Source organism: Rhinolophus sinicus, linkage group LG03 (assembly GCF_036562045.2).
Source record: "Rhinolophus sinicus isolate RSC01 linkage group LG03, ASM3656204v1, whole genome shotgun sequence".
NCBI classification, from domain to species: domain Eukaryota; kingdom Metazoa; phylum Chordata; class Mammalia; order Chiroptera; family Rhinolophidae; genus Rhinolophus; species Rhinolophus sinicus.
This window is the reverse complement of record NC_133753.1, coordinates 61,070,868-61,093,487: the sequence shown is the minus strand read 5'-3', so window position 1 is coordinate 61,093,487 and position 22,620 is coordinate 61,070,868. Positions and strand designations below refer to the sequence as shown.

The following is a 22,620-nucleotide window of genomic DNA, read 5'->3' as shown; positions in this document are numbered from 1 at the left end:
AACTTAGAGGGGAAAGTGGCTTTCTGAGTCCAAGTCTCATTGCTGCAATAGAAATAAGCAGACCTTAAAGGTTATATGGGCACATTATAACTATGCATGTACAATATGTGAATTTTTATGTTCTCTGAACATTTTCAAACAAAAATAGAATATCTAACATCTCGGTTGAATAATATTTCACTAAATTTGCTTCATTTTTTTTTAACTTTTTTTTATTTTTATTGGGGAACAGTGTGTACTTCCAGGCCTTTTTTCCAAGTCAAGTTGTCCTTTCAATCTTAGTTGTGGAGGGTGCTATTCAGCTTCAAGTTGTTGTCCTATCAGTCTTAGTTGTGGAGGGCGCAGCTCAGCTCCAGGTCCAGTTGCCGTTGCTAGTTGCAGGGGGCGCAGCCCACCATCCTTTGCAGGAGTCCAACCAGCAACCTTGTGGTTGAGAGGACACACTCCAACCAACTGAGCCATCTGGGAGGCAGCTCAGCTCAAGATGCCATGTTCAATCTTAGTTGCAGGGAGCTCTGCCCACCATCCCTTGTGGGACTCGAGGAATTGAACCGGCAACCTTGTGGTTGAGAGCCCACTGGGCCATGTGGGAATCGAACCGGCAGCCTTCAGAGTTGCTCTAACCGTCTGATCCACCAGGCCGACCGTCATTTGTTTTTTAACTAAAGTATTTTAAAGTAAATCCTAGACTTAGGGGCAAGGTGTCTGTGACTTGGGAGCTGGAAGAAGATGTGTGGAGCCGAAGGCAAAGTAGACATGTTTTATTTACAGGCTTTCTGGCACACAACCAGGGGTTTCTCACTGCTACATACAGCTGGACATTCTCAGGTTACAACCGGCAGCCAGCAGCAGTCTCATAACTCATCAGCCCACAGCAGCAGCAGCCCCTCATAAAATGGCTGGTTGGAGACAAAAGAGGCTCACAGCCAAGGTGTTGACATGAGTATTTACAGTAGACACCTTTGAGATGGACGGCGCCTGTGCAGCATTCCATTATTGGAACAACTGGCCGCTGGTCAGGGTCACCAGCTGACCCAGGGAGGAAAGCCTGACTGGCTCTATTTTCCCTACAGAAGTATCTGATGTTAATCCAACCAATTGGCAAAATTCTCCAGTTAAAGCTCTGGAGTTACACAGTAAGAACCCTTGTCAGAATAAGTGGGTGAGAAGCTACATTTATGATCTGCCTTACATAAAAGAAATTTTTGCAAATAATAATTACTATTTAATTGAATGCCTATTATAAGTAAGGCAGAATGCTGTGTGCTTTAATACATTCTAAGCTTATTTTTCAACTCCCTCCTGAGTTAGGTTTGTCCTCAGTTATATAAACTGAGACTCATAAGGTTAAGTAGTTTCCTGGAAGTCAGTCAGCTAATAAAGTATGGCAGGCAAGGGCTCTGAATCAGGTCTGTCTGAATGCAAAGCCCATGTCTAGAACTAAGATGGAGTTGAAACAGAGCTGCGTCTGGCCCTTTCCAGAAAAACTTAAGATGTTCCCATTTTTAATGTTAACTCATAGCTTGAGCTTCCGTTTTAAATAATTGTGTTTAAAAACTTTTTAAATAACTGAGCTTATTTGCTTGGCTTAATTACCATAGCTAAGAGCGGGATGCCGCAAGAGCAGTGGTGATGAGTCCCAGACAAATCTGGGTTCTGCTGACAACTCTGCCACTTACTGGCTACTTGACTTGAGCATCTCTGAGCCTAAATAACATACTCACCTTGCAAAAATGTTGAGAAGATTCTAGCACAGTGTCTGGCACACAGTCCCCGGTTTCATGGAATTATTGTTAACATACTTCCTTAGTTTTTCAGCCACTGGCATGCTCTGTGTAAGGCGAGGCTGCTAGTTTAGGGGCGAGATAAAGGGGACCTCAAGACGAAGCCAGCCGATCAGGTCTCAGAGATGGACCTTATTCTGGAAACTATTCCATCTGTTTCTTTTTTATTGTTCCTCCTCACCCTCTTTTTCTTTTTTTTAATCCAAAATAACTTTTTTAAAAATTTATTGGGGTGACAATTGTTAGTAAAATTACATAGATTTCAGGTGTACAATCCTGTATTACATCATCTATAAATCCCATTGTGTGTTCACCACCCAGAGTCAGTTCTCCTTCCATCACCACATATTTGATCCCCCTTACCCTCATCTCCCACCCCCCACCCATCACCCTCTTTTTCAATGGAGTTATTCCGAAAGGAACTTTACGATTTAATTTTAATTATCTCCATATGTGCACATCACATTTTGGAGCTTTTAATGTGATTGGATTAATTATAATTTACCTCCCTGCACCTGGGAGCCTCCCGGAGGAATCCCTGGCTCTGCAGCTCTTTTTCCGGACCCTCTTTTAGAGGTGTTGGTTTTCACCCAGGCCTTGGCTTTCAGAGCTCCGCTTGTTCTTAGTTCTACCCTCTTGCAGGAGCCAGCCGTTGCTGAAGAGGCACCCACAGCCCCAACGCCCAACACCTGCTCGCGCCGGGCAGCAGGTGAGAACCGCCGCGAACGGCACAGGGCCCCGGCGCCCGCCTTCGGCTGCGCAGCGTCGGCACGCGCGGCGTCCTGCAGGGGGCGCCCAGGCGTCGGGTGCCGGGAAGGGAAGGCGAGTCAGGTCCCGCACGCCCCCCCGCGGCCGCGTGACCTGACGCCGGGGCCGGCAGTTGTGGTCCCTATATAAGGCGTGAAGTCGGGGCCCGTTCGGCTTTGGGCGTTAGCATCGTCCGCGCGCGCTGCCCCGCCCCAGGTGAGTCGCCCTCGGGCGGAGGCTCTGCTGAGCCGGCCCGCACGGTGGCTTTTGGAGTACGTTGTCCCTTTTGACCCTTGCCAGGAGGGGTCCTCGTGATTGAAGCTGAAGCCTTGATCAATATCTTGGACTTTTTAATTCTAGATTTGGCAGTCTACACGGAGGTCATCATGAACTTATTCCAAATGCTGAGGAAAAAGAAGGAAGTAAGTTTTTAAAGCAATTGAAAATCTTGACTAAATATATTAATTTTTAAAGATGAACAGGTGGTACAGATTTTGAGGAAAGTATAAAGTGATACATAGCTTATTCTGTTGTATTTAAAATGTTTTGCCTTGAAACATCGTAATATTGACCCTCAACCTGTCCTCTCCTAGCTTATTCCTTTGGTGGTGATCATGACGGTGGCAGCGAGTGGAGCTTCGTCTTTTGCTGTATATTCCCTTAAAAAAACTGATGTGATGTAAGTAGGCATAATTTATAAAAAACATTTTTAGCAGTGTTAGGATGACCTTAAGTTTGTAAAATGCATGATACCAGTTTCCTAGTTTTAACCCCAGGATGAGAATGTCAACTCGTGAACTTGGAGTCAGGGCTAGAAAGCATCCTAATATTAGAAGACTATTAGATTATGATAGTCATAAAATTAGTTTGTTCCTTGTATCTAAATTTACTTTCATCCATTAGCACCCCTCTTCTTCTCCTGCAGCAAAGTAAAATTTGATTTTTTAAACTTAAGTTTTGAAATTTGAAGTTTTTAAATGGTCGTTTGGAATATACATCATGAAACAAGTCATCGCTTTAATGAAATTTTAAATTTTCAATTTATTAAAAAGATCTTTCCTGATATGGTAGAATTTATAGATTCAGTTGTCTGGAATGAACCTGATCTCAGCTCTGGATATAAAAAGTAAAATACCATGTATCCTGGAATATGAGGAAGAGAGAAACTTGAACCCAAGCTTGCCCCTGAAAGGGCTGGAAAGGGCAGTAATTCTAGGCTCTGGCAGAGGGGCCTAGCGCCCTGCATTTTACCACCTATAAACTTCAAGCTCAACCCTTCTGCTGGTCTCAGAAATCAGGGCAAGAACATTTTTGCTTGCTCTTCGCCTGGCACTTCCACCCCCATTGCTATTCAGCTTATGAGAACATTCTCCAATCTAGCCCAAAAAAGGAAATATTAATACAGACCTCTTACAGAGGAATTGGTCCCTAATGTTTGGGTCATATCATGAAGCTCCTTTAAGGAATCTTTCATCAGGGTCAGTTAACTAACAGATGAATGCCTCAGCATGCAGTGTGGGTCTGTTCCTAGCATGTTTATAGACCCAGTATCAGAGTTGGTTTGGAAATTCACTTACTGTACCATTTAATCAGTTTTCTTTTATTTTTTAGCCTTGATCGAAAAAGGAATCCAGAGCCTTGGGAAAGTGTGGACCCTAATGTACCTCGAAAGGTATTGCTGAATTAAAAAGTGATTTACATTTAGCCCAAGCCTTAGCATCATTGTCAGCAAAATAGATTTACTACCTTTCACTTTTAAGGTGCCATTTGGTGTAGTCCTAAGGAGAGTGCTATAGAGTTGTAGAGATCTAGCAAGGGCTCCATTATTCACGGGTGATTTTAGACAATTTGGCATCTCTGAGGCTCTCAGAATCTATAAAATGGGCACAATAATAGGGCTCTACCTCAGGGTTAAGAGGATTAAAGAAGGTAAATTATTATACATAGAATCCTTGATTTTATCACAGTGCCTGGCTCATAGTAAACACTCAAATATTAACTTTTATCAATGTAATACATTATCTCATTTTGTCCATTATTTACCTAAAGTTAATATTAATATAAGGTCTATTGTGATAAATTACAGTAGTTCCTGAAGACAGGAGTGGCATTCTCTTTAAGCAAAAGGAGCTAACATTCACTTAATCTTTTAAGACTATTGCAAAGGTTGGTTTTTTACATTTTAAATATTTTGGAAGTAAGAAACATTTGGTCTGGAATGGATACTACTTAGGTCTGTCAGGAAAGCTTTTTTTTTAAAAAACAAAACTTTCAAATAACACAGTTTGACCTAGTGAAGACATTTAGGATCTTTTTAAACTACCTACATCTAGGTCCTGGGGTAATAGAAAACTTGTGAAGATAAATGAGGGTCTCTGAATGTGAGTTCTTTGGAAGTCAAGGACTGTTCACAGCTCTGTTCATTTTCCCTTATTGTATAACTTAGATCTTTTGTACCTTCACTGAGAAATCACAATGAGGAAATTTTTTTAAGCGCCCACTATATGCCACACCCTATGCTTGGAGCATTATAGATCTACTCACAGGGAGCAGATTCGGTTTTTGAACTTATAGTTCACATAAAACCACGGGAACGTAAAAAACCTAGATCCTTTTGAGTGAAAGTGGGCCAAATGTCTCTGATCTTGTAACACTCAGGAACGTGAGGGCGTGAGGATAAAGGAAAGATCCTAACAAAACATTTTTCTTTTCTTTTTTTTTATCTAAGCTTATAACAATCAACCAAGAATGGAAGCCAATTGAAGAATTGCAGAAGGTCCGAAGGGCAACCAAATGACCAGTTCTCACCTCTTTCTTCCCAAGAGTGCTCTATGAATCTAGTGGAAACAATTCTGCACAAACTAGATTATGGATACCAGTGTGCAGAAATGCTTCTGCTACATTTTTAGGGCTTGCCTACATTTTTGGACTCTGGATAAGGAATTATGAAGTTAGTACAGCAATAACTGCACAGTCCAAAAATGAGTTTGTTGTTGTAATTTGAATTTTGCATATTGAAATTTTTATGTTTATATGCTTGAATATTTTCCTTAAAGTGCATAGAGATTTATAAATTAGATTATCTATAATAAAATACCATTTGTGCAAGATTTCTTAAAGATTAGATACATATTTAAATGGAGGAGAAAGTCTTTTTATGGGAGAAAGACATATTTTAAAGCACAGAGCTTCATATTTTAATTAATACTCAGTGCAAATTTCTGTGTAAACTTTTCTTCCAAGTGTATTCATTCACCAGAAGTTTATTGAGCACCTGTTGTTAGGTAGGCACTGTTCAGGTACAGGTGAGATAAAACAAAACCCAGTTTTGAAGGGGGATGAATAACAGATGGTAAGTACAATGAGGACAGTGAGGAAGAGACGGGGTACTAGCCTTGCTGATTTGGGTGGTGAACAGGCATGTGGGGCGTGCTGAGATTGGCTCTACAGATGCCAGGGCTAACAGTGGTGCTTCTGTGAGGGAGGTAGAGAGCACCCTACAGAACCTGGGGTCCCTCTTCACTCTGGCCAGTGGTGACTTGGAGACTGAAGGTGAAATCACACGTGACATGCCTCTGCGTTTCCCTTTAATTGTTCTAGAAAATTGCTTTTCCTTAACTTGTTTTAGAAAATTGAGATATAATTTGCATACCGTAGTAGTCATCCACTTAAAGTGCACAGTTCAGTGGTTTTTAGTGTATTCCCCGAGTTTTACAACCATCTCCACTATCTGTAATAATTGCAGAACACTTTCATTACCCCGAAAAGAACCCTGTACCCATTAGCAGCCATTCCTCTTTCCTGACCTCTCTGCACCCAGCCTCAGACAAACACCAATAAACTTTGTCTTTATGGGTTTGCCTATTCTAGACATTTCATAAAAATGGAATTATATATTATGTGGGCTTTGTGCCTGGCTCCTTTAACTTAGCATAATATTTTCAAGATTCATTCATGTTGTGCCATGTATGAGTATTTAATTCCTTTTTAGGACTAATATTCCATGGTATGGATACACCATATTTTGTTTGTCCTTCAGTTGATGGACATTTGATGGTTACACCTTTTAGCTGTTAGGAATAATGCTGCTGTGAACAGCCATGTACAAGTTTTTGTGTAGCCATATATTTTCAGTTCTTTTGGGTACATACCTAGGTTCATTAATTCTTTTAAATAAAGGTGATAAATGCTTTTTTCTTTATTTCCATCTGAATATAATAGAAATTGAAGAGAAGAGCTAAATTCTTATCACCTTCACTGCAATAAAAATTAACGAGTTCTTATTAGAGACTTGGCAATTCTGGAAGGATTAAAGCAAGACTACTTCCACCAACCTTTGTTGCTTTATTATCACCTCGAGTTTTCCCAGATGAAAATCTCCAATCGTGGATCTCAAGGAAATACACATACCACTTATGAAGCACAATTTTATTTGCTTAAACTTCTGAAGTACAATATGATACCATTTAGGCAAATAAAAATGAAGAGTTGTGATGGTTGGCCAGCTAGGAGAGCAAATTTGTAGTGTTTGTGAGGGATGAGTGTGTTAAAACACAAACCTGATTGAATTGCAGTGGCTTTAAGGGGTGAATATGGCAATAGAAGGTACCATGCAGCAGGTTGGGAGGGAGGAAGGCCAAGAGCAATACTGACACTTAAACTCTAAAAGATTTATTAATTTTGGTTTTGGTTGTGTTTTTAGCATTTTTTCCCCAAATGTTTTATTTTGGAAAATTTAAATATGCAGAGAAGTTGAAAGATTAGTACAAAGAAAACTCACAGTTTCTATCAATTAGCGTTATGCCACATTTGCTGTATCTCTCTGTATACTATGTTCTTTTAAAATGAACTCTTTGAAAATAAGTTAGAGACATCGTAAAGATTTTCATGCCTAAGAGAAAGGCCATTCTAACAGACTGTAATGCCATTATCATCTCTAAGAAGGTGAACATTTCAATAATATCACTTAATATACAGTCTATTTCCATTTTCTCTTATTGTAGTGTCCTTTAAAACCGTATTTTTAATTCCAGAATTCAATCCAAGGTTCACTTGTTGCATTTGGTGTAGGCATTTGGTGTCCCTGTGTGTAGGCATTGTGCACGCCCCAGGACCTGGCACAGGAACAGGAGACACACTTACCAACATCAGAGCAATACAGAGCAAGACAATAAAGCAAGGAGAGAAATGAGCACATGGTACGTAGGACTACTCATTCTATTTTCTTGAAAAACAATAATTAGAAGTCAGCAAGGCAACTGAAGGAGAGGCATGTATTTACCAAGGCATAGAGGGCTAAAGTAGCATATCTCCTGCAAACTCAAAGGAGTCTAATATTGGAATTTAATATTGGAGTGTAAAGTGGTATAAGTAGAATGTGTAAGGCCTTTTATGCTATTATCCTGCAGGCCTGAAGGAACCAAAAAGGGTTTTAAGTTTGGGAAGGAGATAACACAGTTTACGTAATGGAGTGTTGGCTGTAGCAACTAGAGGTGGGGGATGCAGTTTGGAAGGGACTTCGGAGGCCAGAGGCCAACTGCTGCCAATGGTCCAGGGCACAGGTGGTGAGGGATGTCACCAAGGCAGTGATGGAATAGAAAAAAAGAGGATGCATTTGAGAGATTGATAAGAAGACCTCAAGGCTTATTGGATGTAGTTAGGGGGTGTCCAGAATGACTCCCAGATTTTTCACCTGGGTAGCTGGGCGAGTGGTGGTACCAAAACAGAGAATACAGGGGTGGGGGGAATGGAGTGCTCAAGGAAGGGTGTGGATAAGGAAGAAAATGAGTTAGACTTTGGAATTGTTGCGTTGGAGAGCTATCTAGGTTGATTACTTCTGAAGAACTGCAGAGGCGTGAACTGGAGATACTTCAAGGGGTGGTAAACTCAGAGCGGAGGTGAGATTGCCTACAGAGGGCAGAGGGCATCTAAATGAGGACTGAACAGAGAGGAATGTCATCATGAGGGATGTGGGCAGAGGAAGAGGATCTGGTTCCTGAGGGAGACTGAGAAATGGTTGGGGATGGAGAACCAGAGACACATCCTGGAGCCCAGACAGGAAGAAGTGCTCTTCCCTGCCAACAGATTATTCTGGTTTGCAGTTAAACCAAAGCCCGGAGTTCTTTCAAATCTGTGCCCTTGAACCTAAAGCAAACATCTGTAATTCTCACCTAAATAAAATGTCAAATAAGCTTTCCTAATAAAACAGTTAAAATCACATTCCATAGCACTAAAAACTGGAGTGAGGTCTAATTAATTAGTCGTCATCATTTTCTATTTTCTATGGGAAATTCTATCACATTTTAGTTGAGACTTTGTGGTAGAGGATGAAATTACAGGCTCTGAAATCAGACCACTCTTGCTTTGTGCTCTCACTACTTATGTTTCTTTCGACAAGCCTCAGGTTCCTGATCTATAAAATTGGGTTAGTTTGTACCTGCTTAGGTGAGTTGTGAAGACCGTGAGATAATAGTTGTAAAGGACATAACACGGTGCTGAACTAGTTGTTCAGTAAGTGTTTCCTTCTCTCTTTTAGAAATTGATTATCACTATAAAGTAGAAAGTGCTTCATGTGTTTAAATTGTCTTCTTCCATGAATGGGAACATTGCCTGTTTGAAACTCACACATACTTCCTCCTGCTGATGGGCCCACCTTTGGTTCACAGCACCCCAATTGAGAGCACAAACACACCCATAGATATGCGTTTTACCTTCACTCTCACCTACATAGATACCTAGATAAAGATAAGAACCCGTGCGTATATGCCTACATAGATGACCTCACATACGGAAAAGACAAAATAAAAATAATTTTCTGATATATAATGCAAAAATATATCCTTGGAAATGTTCATATTTTAATAATCACTATATTCGTACAAGCACAGTACATATACTTTCACATTCAAAAGTGATGATATGTGGTTTGAATAAGGAAGGGGAGTGTAGTTGAATGCATGCACCTAAGGTTGTAATTGGAATGGAATTAGTTTTCTGGAGATTTTCCTTTATAAAATCTTTTCCCCATGCTTAGAAAGTTGCCTCAGGTAATTATATAATTTCTCTCTAGAAAGTAAGGGTTTTTTTGTTTGTGTGAGTAGTGTTTTACTATATCATTTGTGTGTGAACTACTTAGCTTTAAAATGTGAATTAGAATACAATTAAGGAAAACCCCCAATTTATAACTCTTGCTCATTTACCTGGTATGACTTATAATGCATATATAATAAAATACAACTTTTTTGAAGAATGGGCATACTGTTTAAAAAATTAAGTTCTACTTTTTTGTGTTTACATCAAGTAATACATGTGGATTTTTCCTTAGTTGTGTATAATCATGAAGTTCGTACTATTCCTTGGCGTTTGCTAAGGCTATATTGCCTCAGGCAAGTTAACCTGACATTATTTTAGAATGTCTTTGCTTATCTGAATTCTCCCTATTAACATAAATGAGAAATGGATTCATATCACACGGCAAATGTGACCTATTACTTGCTTGTTATTTTGGAGACGAATCCACTTGAGTCACCCCTTAAACATTTCTCAAAGTTTAATTGTTTCAGAATTTTTTGAAGTGGCACCATTTACTTTTTAAATTATTTTCAGTTAGGGTAAGTTTAGTTATAATAAAATGAACAGGTCTTAATTGTTCAGTTAGGAGAGTTTTGATAATTACTATGTGCACCCATGAAACCATCATGCAAAATAAACATTTCTATCACCCCAGAAAGTTCTTTTGTGGCACCATTTACTTTTTAAAAGTTAAAAAACCACTGAATTGTACGCTTAAAAGGGGTGACATTTATTTTGTGAATTACATCACAAAAAGGAAAGCAGAGAAAAAGAATTTGTTCCATCTTTATTTGCTTTCTCAACTCAAGAAATAACAGAGGCTGGCATAATTTTTTTCCACCATATGAAGTAACCCCCTACCCTATATATTACACTTGATTTGCTTTTTTCCCCAAAACAGGTAACTTGGAAGTTGCTGAGGACTGTAAGAAGCACAATAACAAAACCAGTGGGGCCAGGGCTGGTAGCTCATTCTGTCCCTGTGGTGACAAGTATGCTTGTGGCGGAGATAGCCAGCAGCAGAGTCTGGATACTGGGTTTACCTAGTGTCTAAGGGATGCAACTATTACCACCCACAGAGGAAGGGCCAGGCAGTGTACAGAGTTCCCATAGCAATAAGACTATCCTGGCAATAAATCATCTCCAGGGCAAGGCTGTAACCAAGTGAGGCAGGAGAGGCTTCAGGTGACTTTACAGCAACTCCGCCACTGGTGTATGTCAGGGCTGCCCAGAGAGCAGGGAACCCTCCACGTCACCAAACCGAATCTTCCCAAACCACACTAGGAATCTGGCTAACTCCTGCAGTAGTGCAGTGGTTCTCAATCACTAGCTGTGCATCAGAATCTCCTGGAAGGTATGTTCAAATGTGGATCATGGGACCCCAAACCCTAAACTTCTGCTTTGGTAGCTCGGGCATGGGACCCCAGTATTTGGGGTTCTGAGGAGTTCCCAGGTGAGGCTAATGCTGCTGCTCTGGGGACCGTACTTTGAGAGCTGGCGCGCTGAAGCTCTCTGCTCCTCGTCACAGTTGGTCATTACTGGGGGTTCTCCCCGAGTCAGTAATACTCTAGACCAGTCCTGAGCCATCAGGAGAACTCTTGCTGTCTGGAGTGCAGGGTCAGGCCAGGGGGAAGAAGCAAGGGGTAACGCCCTGGCTGCCGGTTCAGTCACGCTGACCACAGACCCCTAAGCTGAGGAGTGGTGGGTTCAGCTGGTGTGGGTCGATGCATACACATTTGTGAGCACCTTCATTTCCCTGTAGAGATGACACTACTCGCCACCCACATCAGGACAGATGGCAGTGGTTCTGCCAGTCACAATCAAGTCTTAACATTAATTCAGCTTCACAGTTGACACAGTGGGCCGGGAGCAAGCAGACAGGTCAGCGCCTAACTCCAGGCTTTGTCAGTCAAGAGCTGGGGGGACGTTGGCAAGTTTCGTAACTTCTCAGAACCTTGCTTTGCAAAGGGGGATTCATCCTACCTGTGAAGTAGGTTAATATTTAGAAATGTTTTTGCTGAGATACTTCATTCCTGCATTATTTCCTCATTGCTCTTCTTCCTTCTAGCTTTAAGCCAGGAGCATTCCTTGCCTCTAGGTGAACTGGCAGCGCAAGAGGGTGATGCAAATTCTGGGACCACACCCCAGACCTATTGAATCTTAGTCTCTGGGGGGCAGGCCCAGGATTCTGTGTGTGTTTGTTTTACACATAACCTCTTTAGGTTATCATGCATGGCTAAAGGTTGAGACGCTCTGGTCTAGAACAGAGAAGTTTGAATATAGAGGCTTCAGATCCCTAGCTGAGATCATAGCCTGAAAGCCAGTACGCATACGTATGCAGCACGTTGGGAGAGAAAGGGTTTTTCTTTGGAGGACAAAGCTTGGGAAACTGAGCACAGAGTTTATGTTCTAAGCCTTGAAATTGGGAATAATTTGTGATGCCGTAGTAGCCATCTCTGCATCCGAAAGAAAAAACAGTTTGATCAGCAGGAAGCAGAGAGGATGAGAAGGGGATGGGAGTAGATCTTAGAGGATGTGCAGTGTTTTCAGTCCCCTTCTCAAATACCCCACAAAAGGCGCTGCTTGAAAAGGTTTTACTACTGGTAGTTTGGCCAGATTCTCTCAGGAGCTTGAAGAGATGATAGACAAGAGTTACAGTCAGAGGCACACACCTGAGGAGAAAAGCCAGGGCAGAGAGGCAGTCATAGGGCCACTTGCACCCCAAGTTACTGAGGGCGTAATGATGTAAAGAAGCCAGGGAGGGAAGAGAAAGGAGAACGGAGCAGAAAGGGAGACAACCCAAGTCCAGGGCCAGAAGGATTATTATTATGAGCTAAGAGCCCTGAAAAGGGTGAGGGCAGCAGAGAGGCAAACATCACGGGGAACAGTCATCACCCACTTCCTGACTGTTGAGAGTTTGGTCTGCATGCCTCATCTGGCTGGTCTGAGCCCCTCCTCCAGGCCTGCCCTTGACCTCGCCCTGCACTGACCCTGGGGAAGGTTCCATTTGGGGTCATCCCCTGTGGACCTCTGGCTGTGGAGGAGCTGGCACTGAAGGGGGTGTCCCCTCAGGGTCCCAACGGCCAGGGAGGTGCCTGGGCTGGCTGGCCCTGGGCTGGCTGGCCCTGCGTTGTTGGGCAATCTGGGTGTGTCCCTGAGGTTCCTGGAGGGCCAGCTCATTCACTCCCTTCCTCCCTGAAAACCATCTCAGAGGCCCAGGGTGAGGTCAGTTTCAGTTTAAGTGGCTTTGCATAAAAAAACAAAAGCTCTTCTTTCCTCTTGACTGGAAAACACACCTAAAAGTTTGTTGAACTTGGTGTTGAGGACTGGATTGTCAGGAGATGGGGGTTTCCCTCCTGCTCTGAGGGACCGGAAGTCACTCAAGCAGCCAAGGTGCCCTGGGCTCCTTGCTAGACAAACTCTGGGACATGGTCCATAATGGACAGGTAGGTGGGTGGAGCGATGTGCAAACTTCCTTCCAGAAGCCTTCCCTGACCCTCGGGCAGGCCATCTTGCCAGTACTTCCGTAGTCCTTTGACCTCTCCTTTTAGTCACCTTAGCACAGTGTCATTTATGTGCATTCAGGAAATTAGTTTCTTTTCCCACAACACTGGAGCTCCATGAGGAGCTATTTTCGCTCACCATTGGATCACTAGCAGCTGGCATGTGCCTGGTATATAGTAGGCAGACATCATATATATTTGTTGAATAAATGAATACTTAAAAACCTCGAAATTAGGTATGCCAGCGATCAATCATGGCTGAGTCTTTGCAAAAGGATTTGTCACTGGGTTAGTCATTTACGGAGCATCTGCCGTGTGCCATGTACTATGCTATGTAATATGGGGAAGGGGCTCAAACTAAGGTAAAGAAAACAGGGTCTCTGTCCTTAAAAATAAACGTAGGCTGGAGGTGAGACCCACCCTCCACTATGGCCACTCTGGTGTCTTACGCCGTTGTTCTCCCTGTAAAGGAAGCTGTTTCCCACATGCTCATGGTGTGGTGAAGCCGTAGGACACATCCTAGCCCCAAGAAGAACAGATAGATATGGCCATCCTACATGATGGCCTCACATGGTGCGATGGTTTGTGAATCATCTAAACTGAGAACTCGAGAGGCAGGAAGTTTGGGCCCTGGGAGAGATCTTGGAGATGGCCAAACACGTCCATTCACCCTGGTTGCCCAGACACAAACGCAGCTCTGCTGAATGAGGAACTGTGATGGTGAGAAGCCCCAAGCTCTGTGCATCGGAAAAGCTGGGGAGGGATGGCACCTGTCTCAAGCACAGTGGTGAGGATTCAATGAAATGATATAACACCTCTGAGGAACAGGAGGCTCAGGGCGCCCCGCTGATGAGGGAGGTGTGCTGCGTACCCTACACACGAACTCCACGCTGCCAACTTCTGTCCCACTGGGCCCCAGGCGCTCTCCACTCCTGAGAGGGTTCTGGGGCAAGGGAGGTCAATGTTTGCTTTCGACACTTGTCTCTGAGTCACTGCCTGGGCCTAAGAAGGGGGAAACCCATCCTTGCTGGCTGCAGATGCACAGTCTGGCTCCGTGGGCTCTGGGGAGCCTCACTGTTCCTCAGAGCCTGCAAGTGCATGGGGTCAGTGGCTGCCAAGGGCAGCAGCCAGATGGTGGAGCCAGGAGCTTTCTCCCTGCTCTGCTGTCTCTGCCCCACAGAGCCTGCCCTCTGTGATCTGTGGGGGGGTGTGGTGCTTTTCGTGTTAGGTCTGCTGCCCACAAGGCACCCACCCAGGGTCTCACATCAGCTGTCTTCACTGTGCAGAGTTTGGCTCCTTCACCCTGAAAGCTGGGTGGCATCCTGGGGAAACCACGCCCCTTTGCCTGGAAACCGTGTTGGTTTTTCCCCATGTGGAATTTCCCCAGTTAGGTGTCTTTGGCAACTGCAAGGCCACAGGAGGGTCACAGCTGGTGAGACACAGACGGAATGTGAGGGAGGAAGCTCCAGCCCTGCCACTGTCTGTAGCCCCCGTGGGACAGGAAAACATCGAGTCTTTACATACAACCAGGGAGCGACGTGGCTGCAGGTGGGTCTCACCTTTCACACTTGACACTAGACTCCCCCATTTAGAACAGGGGTTCTCAGCCCTTGCTCCACATTACAACCCCTGGTACTCAGGCTGCATCCCAGACTAACTGCATTAGAACCTGGGGTGGGACCAGGGTGGGCATCAGTGATTTTTAAGCTCTCCAGGTGTTTGCAGTGTGCAGACAATGATGAGGGCGACTAACTAAGAAAATACAACACTTATACAGACATACTTTATATTACAGGTTCAGTTCCAGACCACTGCAATAAAGTGAGTATTGCAATAAAGGGAGCCATAATCTTATTGCTGGTGGGGGGTCTTGCCTTCAATTTGTAGAAAACGCAACATCTGTGAAGCTCAATAAAATGAGCTATGCCTGTAGGCTCTTTCTGTTTGGGCATGTGGGACCTGGGGGCAGCCTGGGTTCGAACCCTGCTTCCATTACTTGCTAGTAGTCGTGCCATTGCAAGTGTTTCCACTTCTGAAAGCATCAATCTCCTCATCTGTAAAGTGAGAATAATAATGAAAGTGCCTACCTTGTAGGGCCAGTGTGGGATTAAACGTGATAATCTGCTTATACAGCGGTGGTCCGTGAGTGCGGGCCATTCCCTCATTACTCGTACTCTGCGCTGCCTCGTCTCTGCCTCCAAAATGCCGACTCCTGTGTCTGCTTTAGCTTCAAGTTCCCACTGCTTTGTATGTACAGTGCCTTGCGCATGGCGGCACTCAATAAATATTTGTTGAATAAATGAGTTGGAAGGAGAGCCTTGCGTAATGTGAAGACTTGCTCCTAATTTAGCTCTGGAAGAAATTCAAAGCCCATACATTGATTTTGGTTCGTTTATTCCTTTTTTTGAGTGTCTGCAATGTGCTGAGCTCTAAGACACAGTTGCTGTCATTAAGGAGTTGAGGGTCTAGGGGGAACACAGATTCATGAGCTTGCGTTTTCTTGATTTTGCTATAAAGTTGGCACAGAAGCACTGTGGGCACACAAAGGAGGAAGAAGAGAGGAGAGAGGGAGGAGGAAAATATCTGCACAGGATGGAAAATGACCTGTGAGCTGGGTCTTAACAGTGAGGAGCTTGGCATACAGAGAAGCAGGGACGGGCATTTGAGGCAGAGGGAACAGCAGCTACAAAGCCCAAGAGGCCCTGAGGATGTGGTACAATCTGAGGACGGTATGACTGGCAGGAAAGAGCATGGGGTCCACAGTGGTGGGAGACAAGGCTGGGTAGGCTGGTTGTGGCCTGAATGGGAGAGGCTTGAGGCCTGCGCTAAGAGACTGGGGCCTTGTCCTGTCAGCCAGTGGAATCCAGTCGTGTTTGTGAGCCAGGAAGGTAAGCAGAGCGCACCTGTGCTTGATTTCCTTCTTTGAGGCCATTCTGGCAATAACTCCTTAACCGGGTGAGTCCTTTGCTGTCCTCCTACTGGTACCTGCCACGGAGAAGACTGTCAGGTTGCCTCCACTTCTGGGGCAGATGAATGAGAGTGGGTACAGGGGAGGGTGTAGGTGGGGGTGGCGATGATTCCTGAGCATTGCATTTCTTGGAGGCGTACTTGCCCGTTTCAACCAGCTGCAAAAGTTGAGGCAGCCTAAGAAAAACAGGTGGGCAGCAGAGTTTAGCGCAAAGGCTCCCAGCTGGCTGCGAGTCAGGAGACCTGCCTTTTCCCTTTGTTTTAAAGCATGACTGGTACCTTGGGCACTTAATTCCCTCTCAGGTCCCCAGTTTCATCGGCTGTGAAATGAAGGGGGTGGACCAGGTGATCTTCCCACTCCTTGATTCCAAGGAAGCAAGAAGCTCGGGGCCTCAGTGTGGGCTTTTGTGGATAAGCTGCTGATGGTGAGGTCTCCCAGGCAGAACAAAGCCTCTTCTAGACAGGACAGGAGGCTTTTCAGAGTAGGTGGGTGATATGGCCACGTCCGTACCTGACTTTTGCTCCTAGACCTGGCCACAGCCCCAGGACTAGGAAGCCACTCCTTACCCAGGTGAGATTTGTGGACCACAGGAGGTGGGGGAGTGGAGTTCCCTCAAGACCCAGCAGGAAGTAGCCCAGATGCCTTGGCAAAGCTGCTATAGGATGCAACTAAGGTCTGGCTGCTCCAGACCCTTTGGGGTGCTCCTCCTTCCCCAGCCACCCCTCTCTCCCCCAGCAATGTGTCGCCCACAGGAGCCAAATCCAGAGGCAGGTACTGGGATCCAAGGGGTAGGGTGGTGGGTGGGAGTGGGAGGTCAGCTGGGGCTTCTGGGCCAAAGCCCAGAGGAAAGATGGCAGGCACCTCACCTTGGCAGCCACACCAGGTGGGCCCCAGTGTCCTGGAGACTGCCTCCCTCCACGTACACCGTGAACTCTACGTGAATAATTTTGTGATTTAAAAAAAGATCACACGTGGATTAAGAGGACCTAGCGGTCATTCACACAGCGAACACGTCCTGAGGGTTTACAGTGCTGAGTCCTGTGCAAGAACAAAGGGCCTGTACTCGGAGCTCCCACAGGGGTGAGCGCAAGATCTCATGGCATCACCTGGGAGGTTCAGGGGACACTGCCAGGAGAAGAGAAGCCCAAGCTGAGACCCGGAGGGCAGCTCAGGGGCGGGAACAGTCTAGGCAGGGTCAGAAGGCGGTGCTGCGAGGAGTTGATTGTGGTCAAAGCAGGGACTGACAAGGAAATGTTCTTTCTCCTGCGTTCACCAGAATTACAGTCAATTATTTGTATCAGTTGAGAAGGAAATGTTCTTTCTCCTGCACTCATCACAATTATAGTCAATTATTTGCATAAATATCATTTAATATCTGTATCCCCAGCTAGACCACAAGCTCCAGGAAAGAGGATGGTGTGCATTAGGTTCTCTGTAGGATTCCAGTACCCAGCCCGATGCCTAGCACATAGTAAGTGTTCAGTTAAAAGGGTGTGCAAGTAAGTGAGAAATAATTCTTGTGCTAGTGTGAGTTCGATCAGAAAAGGCTGTGAAGCCATGCTAATGAGTTTAGGTGTTATCCTAAGGACAATAGGGAGCCCCTGAAGGTTTTAAGTACGGGAATGACTGAGTCAGTTTTGAGCTCTGGAAATCCCTTTTTGGCTTTGGTGTGGAGAATGGCTGGAGACAGAGTCCAGGTGGCAGAGGATGGTGACCAAACCTCAAGCTGTGGCTGTGGAGATGAGCGCACCACACAGATTTGAGGGAGATGTGCTCCTGGGGTCCAGGGAGTGACTAGACATAAGGAGCAAGGGGAGACTGAGGCACAAGGAGGGTGCCCAGGCTTCTAGTTTGGCAGGTTTACCACCCAGGTCCTGTAGGACCGTATGCACATCACATGGGTCACTGTCCTTACCTTGGCGCACTGTCCCGATTCATTGTCTCTCTCTGACTCTCCCTGAAGTAGGCGTGAGCCCTGAGGGCCGGGGCCAGGTCCTAGTCACCTTTGCCTCCCTGGTGCCCAGCACATAGCGGCTGCTCAGTAGGTGTTTAGGTGGTGAAATTCTGGTTGGAAATTTTATATGCAACTTTCAGGGTGGGTGATGTTATTAATAAATGCAGTGTCATTGACATCTTTCAAAACATGGGTCACATGAAAAAGTCAATTGAGTTTGGGAAGCAGTGGTCAGAGGCCTGGGCAGTAGGTGGAGTGGAGGAGGGGGAGGGACATAGGGAGGCGTTGGAGGGGACTCCCCTGAGCTGTGAGAGTCTCTGGCCACAGGAGACCTTCTGGGTTTGCTAACCAGTGCTTGCCCCGGCCTCTCTGAGATGGGAGCCTGTAGGGAGCAGCAGGTTTGGAGAACTAGGTGATGAGTTTGGGAACTGGTAGGACATCCAGCTGGAGATAGAAATTGGTGTGTCAACAGCAGTAGAAGGTTCTGGAAACTTTTAGGTGTGAGACGATGTAAGGTGAGCTGTGGCAGGATGTGGAGAAGAGGGCTGGGATGCCCCAGAGAAAAGAACTTGTAAGGAGGAGGCAGAGGAGTGAGCCAGGGAGGACTGAGAATCCTCAAGACTGTGAGGCATGTGACTTCTTCTCTGTTCCCTTCTCATTATTGTCCCATTATTGTAGCTGGGGAGAGGCACAGCCCTGCAGAGCCTGCTTTGAGAGCCAGCTTCACAGGGTTCAACTTCTTTTGGCGTATGCTTGGCTCACCTCCCTTTTGTGGTCTCAAGAATGCAACATCCTGTGGTTTCCCTCTGTCTTCACAAGGCTGGCCTCCTGGCCTGCTGCACTTGCCCCTCAACTCAGTCACTTAACATTTCATTTCCGCTCTTCACCCTTGTTGCCCTCCACACCCGAGGTTTCCCCCGTGAATTCTCAGGATAGCCCTGCCATCCTGGCTGTGCCCTGGGGGGAGTCGAGGGTACTTGCCAGTTTCCTCCCACTTCCTCCCTGCCCCCCCCCCCCCCCTCTCCTCCCTCTGGTCTGGCTGCGGAGAAAGGTCCAGAGCTGGCAGCAGAGGAAACCCAGGGCTGGCCATCCTCCCAGCCATTGCACGTCCAGGTTCCGCGGCCTGTGGGGTACGGGGGTGCGCTGGCACGGCACACGTACAACAGGCACTTCGGGCGAAAAGCCATGATTGGTAGCATTTATTTCTGGTGTAAATATCCCCACCGTGACCAATTTCAAGCGACCAACAGTGAGTCACTGAACACAGAATTGGGAAGAGGTGCAGCAGCACCCTCCCATGTAACGTTTCCCTCATACAGACACAGTAGGCGTAGATCGCCGCGAGAGCATAATTACAAAATGGAGTGAAATAACTGGGAAGTGACGAGTTTGGGTGTTTATTACTTTTTAAAAATATAACACTGTCTTGTAAGGTTTAACAATTTAAAATGTAAAATAATGGCCGTTTCACAACTCATTTGCAAAATTCTTGAAAATGTAACACTTAGCTCTTCCAAGCAGTATGAACTGGCTCCAGCAAACCACTCAATGCGCCTGGGCCCCGAGAACGGGGAGACTCCAAACCCGGGAGCATAAGGGACAGTGCTTACGCTGATGCGCACTCTTGCCTGGCATCCTCTCCCTGCCCAGGCTGTGGGCACCCAGTATGGGTGACAGGTGATGGGCAGCAGGCTTCAGTGTCCCCATTTATAGTCACACCCAGGAGGAACAGAGCCTGGCCCTGTGCACCTCTCCCACCTGGCACACTTGCACTTTCCTGTGCCCGTGCAGGCCCCAGGCTCTGGACACCTACCCTGGCAGCCCCCCGAGCCACGAACACTTGTTTGTGGTGCAATGTCCTTGCCTTTTGAAGGTGTGAAATCTGGTGAGGGTTGGAACTTCCACGTTGCTCAGAAAGTGGGCTTGCCTAATCATCCCCAATGAAGGAACCAAAGAGAACACAGCCTCTTTCTGAACCTTCATTTCCATGCACTAAAGGAGGGTAGTGCTGGGTCTGAACAGATGTGAGACAGAAGAATGCTTCAGGGGTGCAACTGAACCTAGGGTCATTCAGTGAGAATAAAAAGCGTAGGTGAGTTCATTCGATACATTCTCAATGTGCCAGTCTTTGTGCTAACTCCCAGGGACATCAGAGATGGTGACTCACAGGGGTGAAAACCTGTTACGGAACTCAGGTTGGGCTGCTTGCCGCTGGTGAGCCAATGATGGAGAGACAAGGGTCAGTGGAAAGAAGAGTAGGTTTATCCAAAATGCCGACATTCTGGGAAGATGGCAGACTACTGTCTCGAAGGCCGCCTTCTCTCTTCCTAGAATGGTCAAGGAGTTTTATAGGTACACAAGAAGCAGCAGAACAAAGGAAAGGGGGAGTTAGTCATGTGATTCCTCTGGGAGAGCGTCTCCTGGGGTCTGGTTTGTTCCGCGATGGTTATCTTGAACCGGGTCTTAGGGGTGAGTCATATGTCATCTGATGGAAAATTGCAGTCAGAACTGTAGCCTCGTTGCTGGTGTTGGGATGGCTGAGGACTGACTCAGTTTCTTTCTTTCTGGCAATTGACCAGATTAACCAGGTGTGCATGTAGCCTGGAGAAAACACAGTGTTTAAATCAGGTAGGAGGGAAAGGAGAAAGAATAAAAAGAATCTAAATTGTTAAATCTTGAAAAGCACAGGGTCACCCTTACAAACCTTGGTTGGCTACCCCAGTGTCACGCGGGGTGGCAGGTGGGTTCTCTGGTCCTGAGGCCAAAAAGGAACACCCACAGAGCCATAGATAGGGGAGTCAGACCACTATATTCTCGCTGACGGCTGGGTTGGAGACACAGGAAGCAGGAGTCACACTCCGCAACCTGCTGTCTGCTTCTCTCTGCCAACCAACCTCACTTGCTAGTTGCAATCCACCCTGCTAACTGCAATCCGCTCTTGCTAGCTCAGCCACCATCTTCTTGCTAACCTCCACTTTTCTGCTAGCGTAGTCATGGCAGTTATATTAGTGGCCAATGGCTCACTGGTTACAGCTGACGGCCAACTAGCCACAGCTGATGGCCATTTACTACCTGAGCCAGCAACTTTCCACATGAGGCCGAGATCCTGGAAAACTGCACTCCTGGCTCTGTCCCCACACCCAGGAAATAAGGAACGCTGTTGGCTAATGTTCCTGCCAATGTCCATGGTGAAGGCTGGAGAAAAAGAGTCGCCTTCTCCCACATCCCAAGTATGCCTCAGGCCCTTGTTTGCGTCTTTCCCTCCACTAAAGGTGCCTTCCCTTGCTCATAATCACAGCCAATCACAAGCCAACCCCATGACACCAGGCCCCTCCCAGCTGCCGCTCTGCAGCTGCTGCCTCTAGTACCTGTAGTGCTTCGGCATTGTCCTTTGTGATCTCCCTTTGTGTGTGGCGTTCATGTGCTCTGATTTCTAAACTCAGGGAGGCTAGGACCTTGTCACTCACTCACTCACTCATTCATTCATTCATTCATTCATTCATTCATTCATTCACTCATTCAGTAGAGAAAGGTCTGGGGAGGAGGAAGAAGGATGGAAGGTCTGTTTAAGACTAAGTAGGGGGCTAGTTCAGGGATGCATCCACCCTGAGCAGAAGCAGAAGGAGAGGCTGAGGGAGGCAGGCTGTTGGTCACCTACCAGACCTCAGGTTTAAAACGTTTATCTACAAACACCATTTCCATCCTAGCTGGCTTCCCGCTAGGTGTCTGAGGCTCCCCAAGTCAGTTTTAAGCAATCACAAGATATGATTAATGGAAACAAAATCGAAAAGAGGAATAAAGGAAAGGAAGTGGAGAAATACAACCACGGTAACTAACCCCCTGTTCTGCTGTCCTTGCAGACCCTGTGCAAGTAGATACCTGCCTTTTGTAAATAGTGAAACAGTGTCCACATGCCTGGTAGTTACTGTTTTTAATCGGCTAAAAGGTGACTCTCAGAGGGACGTTCCATGGATTCCGCTTGGTTCCCCGCCTGCCGGCAGCCTTGCTCAACTGTGGTAAAGACTTTTTTATTTCTTCATTCTGAGAAAAAAAAGAAAAAGGCTATTTCCACTAGTAAACCCAGTTCTAGTCATAGTGCATCTAGATGTGTAATGGTTTAAAGTTTGATTTCTCACTTTTTAACATTGCTCATTTGCAAAATATTTAGGGAGATTTAGCTGAAATTCAGGAACAACCCGTGGAAGGCTCAGGAGCAAGGCTAGGGCGCCGTCTACTGGTCGCTTCTAGTATGACAAAATTGAACGCATTGAGCCTCCTGTTTTTACAGGTGAAAATGAGTTGATTTTAGAGATGGACAAGGTGTGAGACAACACGTGTAACTAACAAAGAGTTTGTGTCAGAATCCATAAAGAACTCTTACAAGTTAATATTAAAAAACTCAATAGAAAAATGAGCAAGGAGGCTTAAAGGGGCACTTTGTAATAGAGGATATACAATGGGCAATGCATTTACGAAAGATGGTCAGCTTTTTTATTCTTTGAGACTCGCAGGAGGAAAAGAGGTGGAACAAGGTCTAGATATAGTGGAAGCTTAAATACAAACTGGAAAAAAAATAATCTCCCAGGTAATTCA

General features: G+C 45.7%; 2 protein-coding genes and 1 long non-coding RNA gene across 10 annotated transcripts in view; 2 read left to right on the top strand and 1 right to left on the bottom strand.

Annotated features, from left to right (window-relative positions):
• The first annotated feature begins 2,646 nt into the window (after positions 1–2,646).
• On the top strand, positions 2,647–8,701 carry LG03H15orf48 (linkage group 03 C15orf48 homolog). Of its 2 annotated transcripts, none has more exons than XM_019756664.2 (5): positions 2,647–2,747; positions 2,892–2,953; positions 3,125–3,210; positions 4,143–4,203; positions 5,260–8,701. In XM_019756664.2, the coding sequence occupies exons 2-5, from the start codon at positions 2,918–2,920 to the stop codon at positions 5,326–5,328; spliced, it is 252 nt and encodes an 83-aa protein (XP_019612223.1). In that variant the 5' UTR covers positions 2,647–2,747; positions 2,892–2,917; the 3' UTR covers positions 5,329–8,701. The 2 variants fall into 2 exon arrangements, with proteins under 2 accessions (XP_019612223.1, XP_074183902.1); XM_074327801.1 differs by having other exon boundaries at positions 2,698–2,803.
• Positions 8,702–14,401: 5,700 nt separating this feature from the next.
• The window catches only part of LOC109460864 (uncharacterized), a 56,402-nt gene continuing 48,183 nt past the window's right edge, over positions 14,402–22,620 (top strand). Inside the window, exons 1-2 of one of the 3 annotated variants that reach the window (XR_012494760.1) lie at positions 14,402–14,653; positions 14,901–14,926. This is a non-coding gene — a long non-coding RNA (uncharacterized LOC109460864). Of the gene's footprint in view, positions 14,654–14,900; positions 14,927–21,910; positions 22,044–22,620 lie in introns of those variants that run through there. The other 2 variants (XR_012494761.1, XR_012494759.1) reach the window with 2 other exon arrangements.
• Positions 19,402–22,620, bottom strand: part of SLC30A4 (solute carrier family 30 member 4) — a 31,562-nt gene continuing 28,343 nt past the window's right edge. For 2 of the 5 annotated variants that reach the window (XM_074327799.1, XM_074327794.1), the window contains one exon: positions 19,402–22,068. In XM_074327799.1, the coding sequence (XP_074183900.1) occupies positions 22,064–22,068 (5 nt within the window). In that variant the 3' untranslated portion in view covers positions 19,402–22,063. The remainder of the gene's footprint in view (positions 22,069–22,620) is intronic. The other 3 variants (XM_074327796.1, XM_074327795.1, XM_074327797.1) reach the window with 3 other exon arrangements.